This window comes from Ascaphus truei, chromosome 5 (genome assembly GCF_040206685.1).
Source record: "Ascaphus truei isolate aAscTru1 chromosome 5, aAscTru1.hap1, whole genome shotgun sequence".
Classification (NCBI taxonomy): domain Eukaryota; kingdom Metazoa; phylum Chordata; class Amphibia; order Anura; family Ascaphidae; genus Ascaphus; species Ascaphus truei.
The window spans coordinates 118,044,679-118,061,563 of record NC_134487.1 but is presented as its reverse complement, the minus strand read 5'-3'; the positions used below and the strand labels follow the sequence as shown (position 1 = coordinate 118,061,563).

The window sequence follows — 16,885 nt, the reverse complement described above, 5'->3', positions numbered from 1 at the left end:
TCAGTAACAGTAGATTAAATCTCTTTATAATGCTCGCAGCTCCAACCTGGAGCAGTCTGTGGACTTCATGCAGTAAGCAGCGATAAGCCACTTATTCAGTAAGCCCCGATAAGTTGGCGATAAGAGAGGTTTTTGGCAATTTTTTTTGCCGAGAACAAAAAACGCCAAACACGAGGCGAAAAGCCACTTACAGTATCGTCACTTATAGCCAGCTTGTCAAACTTGTGCTATTCTAGAAGCCCCGATTAACTTATCTAGGCTAATCGCGGCTCTAGAATTGAGATTTCCTCTCCAAATCGTCTCACCAAGAAAAGTTGGCAAGAAGGTGGTGAGAAGCTGCCAATAAGCAGCGGGACGACACTTAGAAAAAAAAATGCCTTTTTCCTGCATCCGATGGATGCCATTAATATCAGCACCGGAGACCCCCGGCATCAATCCGATGCAATAAAAATGCATTTACAGGAAACTTCATTACTGAAGGGGTTAAGGAACAACAGCAGCTATATTGGGGGCAGAGGGGGTGAGTGAAGTGGGTACTTGGCCTTTCACTCAACCCCTCTGCCCCTATAAACATTACAATATGTAATAAGCACCAATACATAACCCATCCCCTGTACCCCCACATAAAACCATTATTTATTTATTTTAACACATCATACAGCACAGTAATGGGCAAAATAACTATTATCCAGATATGGATAATAGCTCATTTGCCCATTATTAAATCAAACATTAGCCAGGCAGCCTAAATAAAGTAAATAAAAACCAATATTCTTACCACTGCCATCCTGAAGGGCGCTCCCGTCCTCCGATGCCAGCACGAATACATACAAAAATACAATCTAATGGCTCCTAACCCCTTAATCACCTTAGCGGTTAATAACCGACCTTCCCTCCCCCACTTCCCACTCAAAAGGCCTAACCAACCTCCCCAGGCAACTACCCCCACCCTCCACCCATTCATTGGTACAGTGGGTACATCATGCCCATATAATATGGGCATGATTTACCACAATAGCAATAAATGGTGAAGCTACCAAAAAACAGGCCCAAAATACAACACATTACATATACAATTCAACACATTAGAAATGCCAATAAACCAATTGATTGGCACAGTGGGTACATCATGGTCAACCTACAAAAAAAATCAATCACCAACAATATGCAATGCAATCCAAACAATCACCAAATAAACAAACATAAACAAGTAAACACAACAAAATTACAACCAATCAATTAATCAAATACCAAATTAGCACCAGAATTAACTATTCTAACACCAAAACAAAACCATCAATATATAAAATAAATCTCCAAATAAATACCATAATTGAAAATCAAAACACCAAAAATAAACCACTATTAAAATGCAAACATCAAAGAAAACCCAGAAATAAACAATTAAAAACACTACCAAAAATGCCATAATACAACATGAAAATGCAAAATACATAGCATAGAAATAAAAAAACAGTTAGCCAAAATACATATAAAACACATAAAAGCAACCATTTGGCAAAACAACCATTGCTTTATACTGTATGTATGTATAGCCCTAGAGGGGCTATACATAAATACATTTGCAATGAATGTGGCAAAAAAAACAAATCCAATACCAATAAAATACAGTGAAAAAACCTGTAAAATAAAAATAACATACATTCAATTATTTTTTTTACCATTTAGATGTCTTCGCCCTCGGATTTCCGTGGTCTCTGCAAGCTCTCGAATCAATCCATGAATACAAACAGAAACGGCCAACAGGTAAAGTCTAAAGTCCTTTTCTTTTTTCTTTATCTTCATCTGTTAATTGTAATCCATTTGGGTGTCTTTTATCTTCTTCTGTATCTTCTTCCATTTTCATCTTCGTCTGTAACACCGTTGTAATCCTATTGGAGGAGGAGGTCTTCACTCCTCGGCTTCTTCCCGTTAAATGAGGCTGCACAGGCTTTTATAGGCCTGTGACGTCACATTTGATTGTCATATGGTTCTCACGCCATCTGATTGGCTGCGAAAACCATGTGCCATATGTGAGGATCCGCGGGGACCACCCGAGGACCCCCGGATATCCCTGGGCACCCCCCGAGGACCCCCAGACACCCACAGGGACCACCTGAGGACCCCCAGACACCCACGGGGACTCATGTGGGGCCCCTGGGAACCACCGGAGAGCACTCAGACACCCATGGGAACCACCCGTGGGCTCCCAGACACCCATGGGGACCACCCGGGGACACCCGCTGGCCTATGTTATCAATCCTGTGTTAAAATGAATAAATAATGGTTTTATGTGGGGGCATAGGGGTTGGGTTGTGTATTGGTGCTTATTACATATTTTAATATACATTTGAATACTAGTGTATTGTAGCAGGGGGTCTCCGGAGCAGAACCTTGTTGATTTACCCCCTGCTTCCTGAGATACAGGCCCGTTATGGGGTGCCAGTATCTCCTATGCATGTAAGTGACGGTGGGAATCAAATGCATAGGAGATATCGGCACCCCATAACGAGGCCTGTATCTTGGGAAGCAGGATGTCCCCGGACATGAAATCAATGCGGTTCTGCTCCGGAGACCCCCTGCTCATCTATACTATTAATAACATTTAAAAACATTATTTTCGGCCAAGATTTGCACAGAGAGGCGGCAGATAACTCGCCGGGTGAGCCCTTTTCAGATGGCCGATCTTCACATCGCCGGCTACTTGCCATTTTTGCAAATGTTGCTATCACTGGTATTCGGGGCTTTCTGCATACCGTGATAGCAACGCTGTAAAGTTTAGAGTTTAGTGCATGAGGCCCTGTGTGTTTCAGTTCTTTCTAGAAAAGATCTTCTTTAAAGTATAGGCAACGCAGATTTTATCAACCAAAAATCACATTGAAAGGTATATATAGTGAAGTATGTTTTATAACCATAAAATTATAACAATATAATAAAATGCACTCACATCGTATAAGTGCAAATACAGTGTTTGATGCACTTTCACAGCTGGAACTTTTCATCTATTTTCTTTCCTGGCTCTTCAAGTGTTTGGCTCAGAAAAAAGACAAAGATATATCATGGTGCTATATGTCACAACAAGAATATATTGTAGCAGCTTTCCATAGTATTCTACTGACATTTGGCAAGTTTAAAACAAGCATTTGTGCAACAAAGTGACAGGTCTCCAGGCGAAATCAGCAGCCTCGCCATACCGATCCTAAGGGTAGATCCTCAGAAGTGCACTAACTTAGTGGCACATAACGTAACGATCCGAAAATTGGTAACATATCTTAATTTCCTCCTTATTAGAGGGCATCCTCAAAGCTAATGATATGGAAAAGTAGGGTACGTTAGCAAAACGACCATCGTAACATTACCTGGATGGACGGGGATTACCGTAGCCTAAGAATATACACTGCCATGCTCATTGAGAAAGAATGTTCTTAGGGCACGTTAATTGGTAGCGCGTTACGTATTAGCGTGACCTTAACACCGCGCCCATGAATATGTTATAATTTTAAATGAAAACACTTGCAAAACTGCAAACCTCAGCCATTTCTGTCTGCCAAGTAGTAGGGTTGTCTACCAAGGCTTCTACCTCCTCTGATGGGGAAACTACTAGTGCTGCTGGGGCTGGTAGAATCTGGAGCCAAAAATGACAAGTAGTTGGAGATCCTCATCAAAGAAGTTGTGGCTAACCACTACAAATTAATGAGGGCTTTGTGCCAGAGGACCACGACTGCAGAAAAGTAGCATATTTGGGGGTGAATTCTGCAGCATATTAATGCTTTGGGCAATACTATCCGTTAATATGCTGAAAAAGTGATGGGCAGACAGTAAGGCCAACATTAAGAAGAAATTAGCTGATTATGCAGCTGTGACCACGAGGACAGGAGGAGCAGGTCAGTTTAGTAATCTCCCGCTCACTGGTAGAGGGACTACCTGGCCTTATGGACTCCACAGGAGACCACAAGAGACCTGGTAAGTGACAATACAGTATATTTATAATTAGCTATATATCAATCTCATGTATACATGTCACATAAGACACATCCTTGAACATCCAAATAAACATTACCATCTTATTTGCAATGCACGCACACATACAGGTGAGGAGTACTCAGCTAAATTACATCTGTGACATGCTTACTTGTGTGCCTTCCTAAGACCTGTGTACCTCAAGTCATGGTCCGAGATAAATGCATTCTGGACTTAGGGGCCAATTCTAGTAGCTTCGATAAAATCACTGCCAAATCGAACGGTTTGGCATGCCCCTTCCTCATGGTCTGACATTTGTGTTATCACAGTATTCAGAAAGAATTAACGCAAGTCACAAATGGTGAGGTAGGACAATGCAAATACCACTCGGGATAGCAGTGTCCTTATCTCAGCCTTTTTCTACGTTCTACCACTGCATGTCCCTGCACAGCTCTTACAGGCGACCGCACTGTTTTTATTAAAATTTGAATAACACAGTAATGTAGCACAGGGTCTCCAAAGCAGAACCGCATTACATTTCAGCCTCTGGGACCTCCGACTTCCTGAGTTATAGGTCCTGGGTATGGGGTGCCGGTATCTCCTGTGCATTTAAATCTCCCGGTAAATTTAAACAATGCAGGGAGATACTGGAACACCATACCGGGGTCTGTAGATGGCGAGATGAGAACCTGGGAGTTGCTTGCGAGTTGCAGCTGCGATGTGACTATCGAAGCTACCTGAATTACTTGATAACTCAAGAAATGCGAGTTTGAGCATTTTTTTGAGCTACAGTGCTGCTCGGTTTGAGTTTTGGAGAGTGCTACCGATTGGGGAGAAGCACTTGTCGAGTGAGTTTGGCAAGCTATAGAAGCTTTCTGAATAGCTACCTATGCCAACTCGTTAGAGAAGTGCTCAAAATGCTCGATGAGTTAGTTATCGAACCTTACGAGAATAGACCCCTTATCAGTGGTGTAGCTAGACAGGGCCCCATTAATATTAATACTGACAGCAATTTTTGTCTCCCTCTCAAAATCCTCTCTCTGATCCTTGCTGCCATCATCCCTCATCATCTCTCCCCATCATAATCATCTCTCCCCCTCATCATCTCTCCCCCTCCTCCTCATCATTTCCTCCTCATCATCTCCTCCTCATCATCATCATCTCTCCCACTCCTCTTCTCTCCCCCACCATCATCACATCTCCCCCACCATCATCACATCTCTCCCCGCCACCATCATCACCTCTCTCCCCCCCTGTAACGCGTAGCTCACCACAAACGAAGCGCGACCACAGTGCTGAGGTAGGGAATTGAGTAATGCCAACCCACAGCCACGCGGGCACGCCTAGGATGTAGATTGGTCATGCAAGCCAGGTCAGGATTATAGATGTGAGTAGTAGAGGTTACTTGCCAAATCAGGAGAGGAGAGTTGCGGATCATCGGGGTGCGTAGCCAAGTTCAGGATTGGAGAGTAGCGGATCGTCTGGGCACTTAGCCAAGGTCAGGACTGGAGACCGGAGAATGGTCTTTCGTAGCCAGATCAGGAGAGGTGCGGAGTCCAATGAGAGAAGCAGGGTCAGGCAACAACAGGTAACAGGCAAGGCAAGGTCACAGGAACAGAATGCAGCAAGGCATGGCGTCACACTAGACTATGCTCAGCAATGAGAGTCAGGAACAAGAAGGTATATAAAGGGAGATCCTCCAATGGTAAGCCAGGGCGGAACCAGGAAACTGAATCCTATAGGCTGCTGGTGCACACAGGTGTGCCCTATGATGCAGCCTGATCAGGAAGGGAGGCGGGGCTGAGTGCGTGCTGACCCGCGCATGTCACGGAGGTCAGGGGGCCGAGTCCGGTGCGCAAGACACTCCCACACCAGTCCTGTCCGTCAGCGGGGCGGGGGCAGAGACCGGGGCGTGCCTCAGAGGGGAGGCTGGACGAGCGCAACCGCCGAGCGCCAGAGCAGGAGGCAGGGCCAGAACCCACAGGCGGGCAGACAGACCGCGCAAGATCTGCGTGCGCATAGCGGGACCGCGAAACTGCGCTTCCTGAGTGTCTGATACAGAAGCAGGTTTGAGGTAAGGAGACGGTCTCCAGCCGCCAGGATGGCGAATCCTCACACCCCCATCATCCCCTCTCCCCCCCACCATCATCATCATCATCACCTCTCTCCCCCTCAACATCACCTCTCTCCCTCCACCATCACCTCTCCCCCCCACCATCATCTCTCTCCCCCCCACCATCATCACCTGTCTCTTCTCCCACCATCATCACCTCTCCCTTCGCTCCTCCCCTGCTGTCCTGCTCTACCTGTGTTAGCTGCTGAATCCTCTGCCGGCTTATCTTTTGTTTAACGCTGGGGACCCGCCGCCGCAAACCACCTCCCCCACCTGTCTGAAGAAAGCGATGGGACACCTACAGGGGGGGGAAGGGGGCGGGAGAGCAGGAATTCCAAAGAGCGCGGGCCCCCAGGCTATAGCTACGCCCCTGCCCCTTATAATATTAGCCATACCAATCATGTTTGAAATAATCACTTTTAAAGTACTTTACATCACTTATTAGCCAGGACATACTTGAAAATGAGACGCCATTCTAAATGATAAAGCAAAATGAAAAGGCTTATAAACTATAACGTGCCTCAGCTGTCATTCATATCCATGTGAGTAAGGCCTTCTAAAGTTTAGCAAGTTTGTGTAGATTCTACTGTTAAAATGTTCTATAATTCAAGAGACATGTTTAAAAATGGCTGTTTGGTCAAAGTAAATACATCCTAATGTGCTTACATACATGTACTCAAGTTTAGTATGAATGCCTTATGATATGATGTATTTTTTTTCAGGGCCCTCTTACAGACAGGGGACTTGTTTGGCCCGACAGCCTGTGTCAGTGGCTCAAGAACCACAGGTTGAGGAGGAGGAGCTCAACATCATCATTGCATTTTTAGTGACTTGGGATGAAATGCAATCATAAGCTGTATAAATGACCAAATTACAAAGCGCTGGAATAGAAGCCAATAGGTGTCCCGCACATATGAGGTAACCCGTGGAATCAAAGAACAACCAGCTACTCTAGGTCAATTTCGTGTATCTTCCATAGGCAGTGAGCCAGCAACAGGAAAGAATCCACTTGTACTCACGGACAGCTGTTCAAATTTTCATCCTGACATGCATCCCGTCAACGAAGTCCAAGATAGAGGTAAAAAGAAAAAACAAGGAGCACTGTAACGGAAGAACTGGAGGCAGATCAAAATATAGAAAAAATAAAAAAGTTTTATTCAGCAAACAATGCCCATGAGGGAGCTAAAAGGCACTCTGACGCGTTTCCCGCCGACCTGGCGCTTTATCAAAGAGTGCTGTCTACAAGTACACTGGATCCTTATGTAGTGAGTCACCCAGACCGGAAGTGCGTATATTCCTGTCCGGTCAGATAACTGACCGTCAATGTTAGAATGGCAAACGAACCACAGAGATAACCGCCCCTCTGGAAACAAAGGACCCAAACTACAAGAGGAGTCTCAGTGTAAATAACAATTTAATAAATGACAAACAAATCTACATTGTTAAAAAATCAAAAAACGGAGAATGTTAACACATGTAAATGAAAATATACAACATGAACAAAGTAATATCCCTTAAAAGAAAATAAGGATTAGTCAGCAATTGGGAATGTTTGTAAGTGCAAATCTTGTGTTGTTTTTTTTTTTTTTTAAATGTATTAAACAGTATTATACTATATTAGCCTTTTTTCCTTGAAAAGTTACTTCATTATAAGAAGATTTTCTATACTGTATATTATGTGACGCTGACACAAAGAAGAGAACAAAGAAGATCATCTGATTCTCTTAAAGCCAAAAAGAATTAAACTAAATGTGAGTATGATACTCACCCTGTGAATATTTTGGCCACAGTATTTGCAATATTACACTATTTTTTCTTTTTTTTCATCCCCTTTTTTCTCTTTTTCCTTTTTCTTTCCTGGATATATGCGTCACAAAACTTTCTTTTTCATCAAAGTTTGAATCAGGCAACCCTGGTTCAATTCCCAGTGTCAGCTCCTTGTGCTTCAGGCACCAGACACAGGTTGTATTGTATTGTATTGTATGTCTTTATTTATATAGCGCCATTAATGTACATAGCGCTTCACAGTAGTAATACATGTGGTAATCGAATAAATAACAGATAATATAAATAACAGATCATGGGAATAAGTGCTTTAGACAAACATAACATTAAGGAAGAGGAGTCCCTGCCCCGAGGAGCTTACAATCTAATTGGTAGGTAGGGAGAACGTACAGAGACAGTAGGAGGGAGTTCTGGTAAGTGCGTCTGCAGGGGGCCAAGCTTTATGTATCATGTGTTCAGAATGTTCACAGTGCTATTCGTATGCTTCTTTAAGCTATTCGTATCCTTCTGTAAGATTATCTGGGCACGGATTGTGTCTGTAAAATTCCTATGTGCTGCATACTGTGCACTATATTGTAACTGTGAAGCACATTGAATCCCATTGGAAGAAAAGCACAACAGTATTTGAAATAAAGTTATTATTATATAGTTATATTTGTTGAATGGTATATAGGGTAAATTATTTTATTTTTTATACACAGTACCTGAACTGTGTATAATAAAATATTATTTTGGTTACTTTTGTCGCCTTGAAAATCATTTTCTCATACAGTATGTAGATTGTTTCTGGTAAACTCATGCTTTATATCATACATTATATGCACAAAAGTAGACCACATAAAACATATCTAATATTCACTTTAATCATTAAATAACATATTATACTTAATCTCTTAAACATAATAATAATATGAATGTGTTGCTGTGTTTCATATATTACACAATATATCTGTTAGAATAACACATTATAAAAGGGTTCATTCCTACACTCAATCCTACACTCAATCCATTGATATGTGTAACCCCTCCTCTCCCAAAGGAGAGTTACATAAGTGCTCAGTGTGGTAGTGTTACCTTTCTCAGGATGCTTGGATCCATGCGGGCTGCTGTTGATGGAATGAAGGGTGCCAGAAACTTTATTCAGACAAACAGTTCTTTATTTATTATCAGAGCCGGCTTGATCGCGGTGCTATAAATCGGCCCAACAATTAAACTGATTGTCGGGAGAGAACGTGGGGCCTCTGTAACTCTCTTAGGCCTCGTTCAGGGTGCCAGCTGCAGGACTCGGAGGGAGGGCAGGAGGCAGGCAGTGCGGGAGTTTGCTGGGCGATCTGTGTTTATCCCCCAGCAGACCTTTCAGCGTTGGGGAGGGGGCGGGGTTACACACAGCAGGGTAAGTATCCAAGTTGCAGTCATGAAATCATTCTGAAGAATGATTTCATTGGCTGCCTAGGTCCCTGTGACGCTGCTGCAGCTCCAAAAAACGAAATTTTCGTTTATTGAAACTGTAGTCAGCTTCAACTCCTGGCTTCGGAGACAGGGCGGTTGCTACCCTGACAACCAGTATTCAAATTGAATACTTTGTTTCTCACGGCAGCACGCACGGCAGCACGCCCTCCCTCCGATGCCAGCACCCTGAACGAGGCCTTATCCTTCTCCTGCCCAATCTCTTGCTGTCAGTATCCCTCCTCTGGCGCCGTGACATCAAATCGCGACGCCATTTTGAGGTTGCGGTGCCATGAGGATGGATACTGACAGTAATATACTTGCTATATAATTTAAATTGTATAAGGCTTAAGCCCAGGTCCCCCACATCCCTACTTTCAATGTGTGTGTGTGTGTCTGTGTGTTAATATGTATACCCTGACAACCCTGGTACAGGACATGTACTTGAATTTTTATATGTAAGGAAGTTTTGCCTGCTTTGCCACCTTTTATCACAAAAATTCACTAAGGAATTCCCATCCTGATTTGAATGGCCTGTATTTGCGAGTCAGGAAAAGCTGGCGTCCTGTTGCTTGCTGAATGTGAAAATGCTGCACACTAGTTCTGTCTCTAATGAACACATTTGTTTAGCTCATTGGCATCCAGACAAGGGTTAGACTTGGTAATGTTTATCCCACAGCTTATCTCCCTTTCCCTCCAAATCTATTTATGCCTCTCGCACCCCCCCCCCCCCATTCAACTACATGTACATACAGAATCACTATAGTATATTATGGATGATCAACAGCAGAGGCAAACATGTATTTGTTCTCAGAATTTAAATCCATGTCAGGCTATAGTTTATTAGAGCACATTTATTCTGGTATATTTCCACTGCTGTTGTAAATACTAAATACCAATATTCAGTTATAGTGGGTTTATTTACGTTTCTACCATCTTGCTTGCTCTTTGGTTTTATTTTTCCCAACTAATTAGTCGTGAGCCTCTAATTTGTGTCGAGTTCTTTTTTGTTTTCTTTCCTCCCTCCTCATGCCCAGTGTCTGTACTATGAGTATGACTCCCACACCCGCCCTGCCTGGGCTTGAGTGTGAGGAGAGGCTGTTTGTCACCATGGAGACCTCCCCTCACTTTAACGAAGAGGAAAGGGCAAATATGGCCAGAACAAATTGGGGGATAGACGAGAGCTGACGGAAGGAGTTATAATGCAAAGTGCTAAAACAATCAGCAGCGTGCAGTCAAAAGGAGGTAGATAGCAAATACCTTCCTTACAGAGAGCAGAGATTGGGACTGAATTGGAAATGCACAGGGAGGCTTCATAAAGCCAAACACGTTGTGCCAGCTTCCCCAGCTATACTGCTCCATCCGCAGGACAAGCCTCGCGCGGTCTGAATGCTCAGGATTGGACGGTAACCGCGAGAGCTGCAGCCGGGTGAGTGCTGAGCGCGTGATCTGAACGAGTCAGCCAGGTCCCGCATTCTATCTGCGAGTTCTTTATTGTTATCTGCAGCCAGGAGTGCAGAGGTGCAATCTGTGCGCTGCACAGTGCAGCACCCAATACAGGGATGCACAAAACAAAGGGACGTTTTTAAAACGGGTTGTCTGTGAGGAATCTGCTTATTTAGTGATATTTGGTCCCCTTGTCAATTCTTATGTTTCTCACATTTTCATTTTGTTCACAATCAGACTTTTTACATACACTTACCAGACTTAGCAAGTCTCAGCCTCTTAGAAATTAAAAGGCTCACTGAAAATAAAATGGATAGATCAACACATATACATTGGCTTTCAAGTAATGAGAATGGCACTTCCAGATGTGATTGAATGTATGTTATTTTATGCTATGCTCGGTTGGTAGAGATGTGTTTGTTGACAAAACAAGTATGTTAATGTCTAGCACAGTCCCATTTCTCCAGGTGTCAAAAAATGACATTGTGTAGATCTCTAGTGACAATATTATAAATGAGCTGCAGGCTTTGAATTGTTCTTTGTAGATGTATTGTGCAGATGTAGCTCCCGCTGATAACACAACATATTGTGTTATACTGTAACTGCAGAATATTACAGCGTTTCCATAGGATTCAATGGCAGCAAAAAGATAGAATAAGCCATCATAATGTACCAGTGGGAATAATAACCGTGGCTACTTCTGTACATTAACTTTGAAGACCCACGTTTCTAATTTAGATGCACAAATTTCTGTGCATTACAAAATGATTATTTAAACTCACATAAGAATTAGTCTCAGCGCACACACACTGTCCTGTGTTACATGACAATTACTTTTTCCTTTGGGCGCCCTTTAGATGTAGCTAGCTACCTGTCATGTGGCGTGGCACTCCCAGGTGTCCCCATGACATACTAGCTACGTCATGATGTCCTGCTCGCTCTGTGCGAACGCGTTCTATCAGTAAGGCTTTGGCCCCGCTGCGTCCGGCGGCGCGCGGCCGCGTGCGCATTACTCACCAGCAGGGGTATCCACCCGAGCCGGTCCCAGTCCCCCCTCGCTGCACGGCTCACTACGCGCTGTGGCGCGTGGTCTGAGGCAGCGGGGCCTTAGCCTTAGTGGGACTCATCCGCTTCTGTTTCGTTATCAGTGCGCAGAATAGCGCTCATGTGTTCGCCTGTGCCGGAGGGGCCATGGCACTCAAAGGGTTTTATGCAGCAATCCTGCCTGGGTTTTTTTTTTAATTGATTGGTTTACAGTGGCGGTCAAATTGGATTCTCCGTGAAGCGCAATGGCACTGAAAGGGCCAATTATCTCGCTGAAAATAAAGAGGTTCAGTTCCGGGGGACCCCTGGTTCCAATTTGAAAAAACAATTAAACGTTAAATTTTTTAGGGGGCTGCACATTTAGGGCAATATATACTATGCCACGCAAGTCCATAAGACACCATATTGCCCTTTATGTTAAATGCGGTGTGAGGTATCTTCCAGGACCTAAATGGGAAATAACGCTGCTTAGTAAATATGCGACTAAGTGTGCAAGGTTTTCTTATAACAATAATACATTATTATTATTTATTTATATATCACCAACAATATATGCACAACTTGCTAAATTATCAGACAGTCAACATTAAAGATAATATAGGGGAAGATTCACTAAGCGCCAATGGGGGCATCGCACACCAATCCGGCATTAAACAGTCAATCCAAGCCGCACTTCAATTTAAAAAGAAAATATATATATATGCAGCCTTTAATTACCTTAATTGAAAACTAATTACCTAAGTTGCCAATCGGTTCATTCTCCTGTGATCGATCAGCAAAGGCCCTGCTTCCCTAGGTTCACTTAATGGCCGCCTTTCAGTTTCAATCAATTTTTCAGTCAGTGTATCTCAGCAGCTACAATGTATCCTTGCAACATTGCCTATTATTACCGTTTACAGCTCAAACTGCTGTGAACATTTCAGACAAATCATCACAAACAGGAGAGTGTTGCAAAGATTGTGCACTGCTGTGGAAGTGTGCTATAGAAATCAAAGGATGCTCCGTATATTAATACTAATTAAAATTGGCATTAACAGTTGAATAATAAAAAATAAAAAATGCAGTAAGTATTATCTAATACTACAGAACTGATTTATTAAACAAACCACACATGTAGGATATTGCTTGGATTGCCATTCAATTCCACGACAGTTAAACGGCGGGTCAGGGTTTAAGAACCAATGTCAGATCTTTGGGTCCTTGGAAAGAGCCTTTAATTAACCGTGCACCAGGTATCCATTCTGTGTTTATGTTTAAATGTATTTAGTCCTCAACATAATCTAAAAATATAAAACAATAAATTAAATCTTTACTTCATCCTACAGTACTCTTGCAAAAATTGTATATAATGACAAAGTTACAAGCTGACAATAGTATTCTGTAGTATTCTGGAGGCACTGTTTTCAAAAATAGGGACAGTACCATTAGGCCAGAGATCCTCAAACTGAAATCCTGATGGACCCTGAAACCTTACAAAATGACGCCAGACAGCTTTTTCTTGTGTGTGTATTTTCTGTCATCGCCAGCATATTAGCGCTGATGGCTGATTTTACACCCATGACCTATGTTTTAAAATGCTAAACATATGTATAGAAATGGGCTGGTGAACACAGATAAGTAAGTGTAGCATGTTTTTAGTGTTCATGCATTAACATGTTGGGATTTGAAACGGCTTCAGACAAGCCCATAACTAACTTGCGTACACCTCAAATAAGGTCTTATCATAAAATATATTTTTTAATTGTATTTGTTATGTTTTTTCTAGTTTCGGGTCAATGTACACTAGCAGCACTGTATCAAATTAAAACAACCTGCCGCACCATTGGTTTGTTATCCAATTCCTGCTCAACAATGGTTTTAGCTGGTTTGTCAATTTGGTAGCATTATTGAAAAGTACAAAGTTGTACATTTAAGAAATCTTTTTCTACAACCTGCTAAAAAATTGTTATGTATTTTTGGATGTTCTTTGGGGTGTGTGGAATGCAGTATGACAAATGCATCTTGTGTATTTGGAGAAAGTGGAGATTCCTGCTAATTTTGCACATCTGACTTTCTGTTTTGAAGGTATAACAGAGAAATAGTTGACAAAGGAGGTACAGTAGAGTACCTTCTACATCCATGGACAAATCACTTCTCCTTCTGCTCCTTATGAAAAGTATTTTTCAGGTACAAACATTTATTTATTAAACATTACAAACATTAATTAAGCATCTATAAGTATGACATCTGTCACTGTATTCAACTTGCAGTATATATTGCTAGCATGAATGTTAAAGTATTTAAATGAATATATTAACAGCCATGGAGGAGGCTTCAGATATTGCAGCATGTGGTACCACCTGTTTATCTTTCTGTTATTATAGTACATTATGTGGCCATTATGTGGCCATTGTGAACATAAGAGCATAAGGTTTTATAGATAGGGTTTTCAAAGTTATGTGAGTTTTCATTTAATACATAGATTAGTGCATGCTATGCAGTGCATACCACAATCAGGGCCGCTAACAGATTTCCCGGGGCCCAGGACAAGAGTTTCAACAAGTCTCTCCCCCCATGTCAGCGGTCTTGCGAGACCCCCCCTCCCCATTTCACACCTTGCGAATCCCCTCCTCTATTTCTCCCTCCCTCTTCCCATGTATTTCTCTCCCCGGTCTCCCTCTTACCCCCCATCTTCTTCACGCACTCTTTCCCCCTGTCACCCCTCTCTCTTCCTCACTCCCTCACTTACTCCCCCTCTCTCCTCAATCTTCCCCCTCCATCTATTACCCCCGTCTCACTCAATCCCGATCCCTCAATCCCCACTCCTCACATTCATTCCCTCCCCCCTACTGGCCACACACATACACAATTCCCTCACAATAATTACCCACCCCCACAAAATACATACAAAACCCCCCACTCCAAATACAAAAAAATCAACCCACAAATACATACAACCCCCCCCAATTCTTAACTCCCCCTACCCCCCAAATACATTAAAAAAAACTCCCATCCCCAAATACATGCAACACCCTCCCACCCCCCAAATATATACAAACACCCCACCCCCAAATACATGCAACACCCTCCCACCCCCCAAATATATACAAACACCCCACCCCCAAATACATACACCCTCCTCCCACACCCTCAGTTAGATACCAAACACACTTACCTTGGGGGTGGTCTCAGGCCGCTGGTGCCCCGGCTCTCCCCCCACTGTTGTGGGCCTCCTGTCGGGCTTCCCCCTCTCCCTCACTGTCCCGCGCCGGGCCTCTCTCCCTCTCTCTCCCATGCCGGTGCGTGTGCTGGGACAGTGAGGGCGGCCCCCAGCTGCTGGCCTCCTTCACTGTCCCGAGCCGAGCTTTTCTCTCATGCCGGAGCACGCCGGAAGCTGGACCCAGCTTCCAGTGCGTGCTGCGGTCAGAGAGGCCCGGTGCGCACCGAAGGCAGAGAGAGTGAGAGTGAGGGAGAGGCAGGCCCGCAGCTGGGGAGAGCCAGAGCCCGGCGGCAACTAGAGGACCCGCAGCCAGACAGGCAAAGAAGTTAGGCCTGACCTCTGGCCGGGCCCAACTTCCAGCACCAGCCAGCAGGGCCCACCGCTGCCCCTGAGTGCAGGACACTTGTCCCGGCTCTTCCCCCCTGTCAGCAGCCCTAACTACAATTGAGTTATTGAAGCCCTTAATCAGGATGCCAGTGCCCCTTTGGTCTTTAATTGAACATATTTCTATTAGTGAAGATTGTAATACTCTCACTGACTTTATCATTATATTTCTCATTAGTGAACTGGATTTAATTACTGTAAGTGATCACCTTATGGATTGGAAAGTACCATGTATTTTATTTTATTTTAAATTAACATATAATGACCTATGTAATATTTTGCTTAAAGTGCATAAGCAAACTATTACATTAGCTCAATGTTCAGAAGGGCATATATACGTATCGTGTGTCCCTTGTATATCATAGGAAAACCAACAGTTTAGCTTCCCTAAAATCATCTAAATGCTGCTATTTTGTGAAATATTTTCTGTACAAAAAGTCCTGGGCTGTATATACTTATTACATATTCACAGTACACTACTAATTGTTGGTCACCAGAATATACACCTTTTGTACAAGTGAAGTGTGCAAGTGAATGCACAGTTCATGAATGTATAATTTCTTATGATTATTTAATGAAGCATGATGATGTTTTTCAGGTAGTACAGAATATGGAATGTGGTGAAATGAAAACAGGAACCACAGCAGTTTTTGTTGCGTGGAATGCATTTCCCGAAGTACAAAACCCAGAATATTATGCTGTAATACTTCAGCTCAGGGAGGACATCAGTCTGCAAGTAATTGAGCTTTTGTGTCAACATTTTATTTGTTGTTACTAAATTCCATTTTCTGCCGAGTTAAGAATTAAATATGAACAATTTGGCAAAACTGTGGCTGAAACATATTGCGTAATGTATTTACATTTACATCATATTATAAATAACAATTGACATGATTTCCCATTCATAGACCAGGTACATTATAAAAAACATTTTTTACTTTATTTCCCCTGTACCTGGTTTTGTAAAACATATCAAATGTAATATATGTAGCTACCAAAAGTAACCCAGGTTAAAGAACAAACCGAAAAACTTGCAGGCTAGACTAGAGCGTCTCAAATTGCAATCTCTAGTCTCTCTGACCAGTTGGCAGCCTCTGGTCTGTGTGGTCAAATGGTTCAGTGCTGTCCAAAGGTTACCATGCTAACCTCAACATCTAAAGATGAAGAAAATCATGATTTTTAAAAGCAGGACATGCTCAGGGGACAAGATGCTAAAATTATAGGAGTTAATGCTCATAGAGGCTTAATGGGGTTGCTGAATTATCTTCAATACAGGAATTAAAATATTCCATCGGTGTTCCCTGCCATTGTCATAATATTTTGCTCTTTATCATCCGTACCCAATTATCGTATGTCTTTACACCCATTTTGATATGAGTTACAGTTACTGAGTAGCAAACAGTAGACATTTCTGAACTTTGAAATGTCTTTTAATGTGAATGCTTCTATCCTCAGTTATAGTATTGGTGCAAATACATTTAAATTCAAAATGTCATCAAATGTCCTTA

At 42.7% G+C, this 16,885-nt stretch overlaps 1 protein-coding gene across 1 annotated transcript in view; it reads left to right on the top strand.

Annotated features, from left to right (window-relative positions):
* Window positions 1–10,478: 10,478 nt before the first annotated feature.
* Window positions 10,479–16,885, top strand: part of PTPRQ (protein tyrosine phosphatase receptor type Q) — a 363,399-nt gene continuing 356,992 nt past the window's right edge. The window contains exons 1-3 of the mRNA XM_075600515.1: window positions 10,479–10,733; window positions 13,859–13,960; window positions 15,976–16,113. Of these exons, the coding sequence (XP_075456630.1) occupies window positions 13,913–13,960; window positions 15,976–16,113 (186 nt within the window). The 5' untranslated portion in view covers window positions 10,479–10,733; window positions 13,859–13,912. The remainder of the gene's footprint in view (window positions 10,734–13,858; window positions 13,961–15,975; window positions 16,114–16,885) is intronic.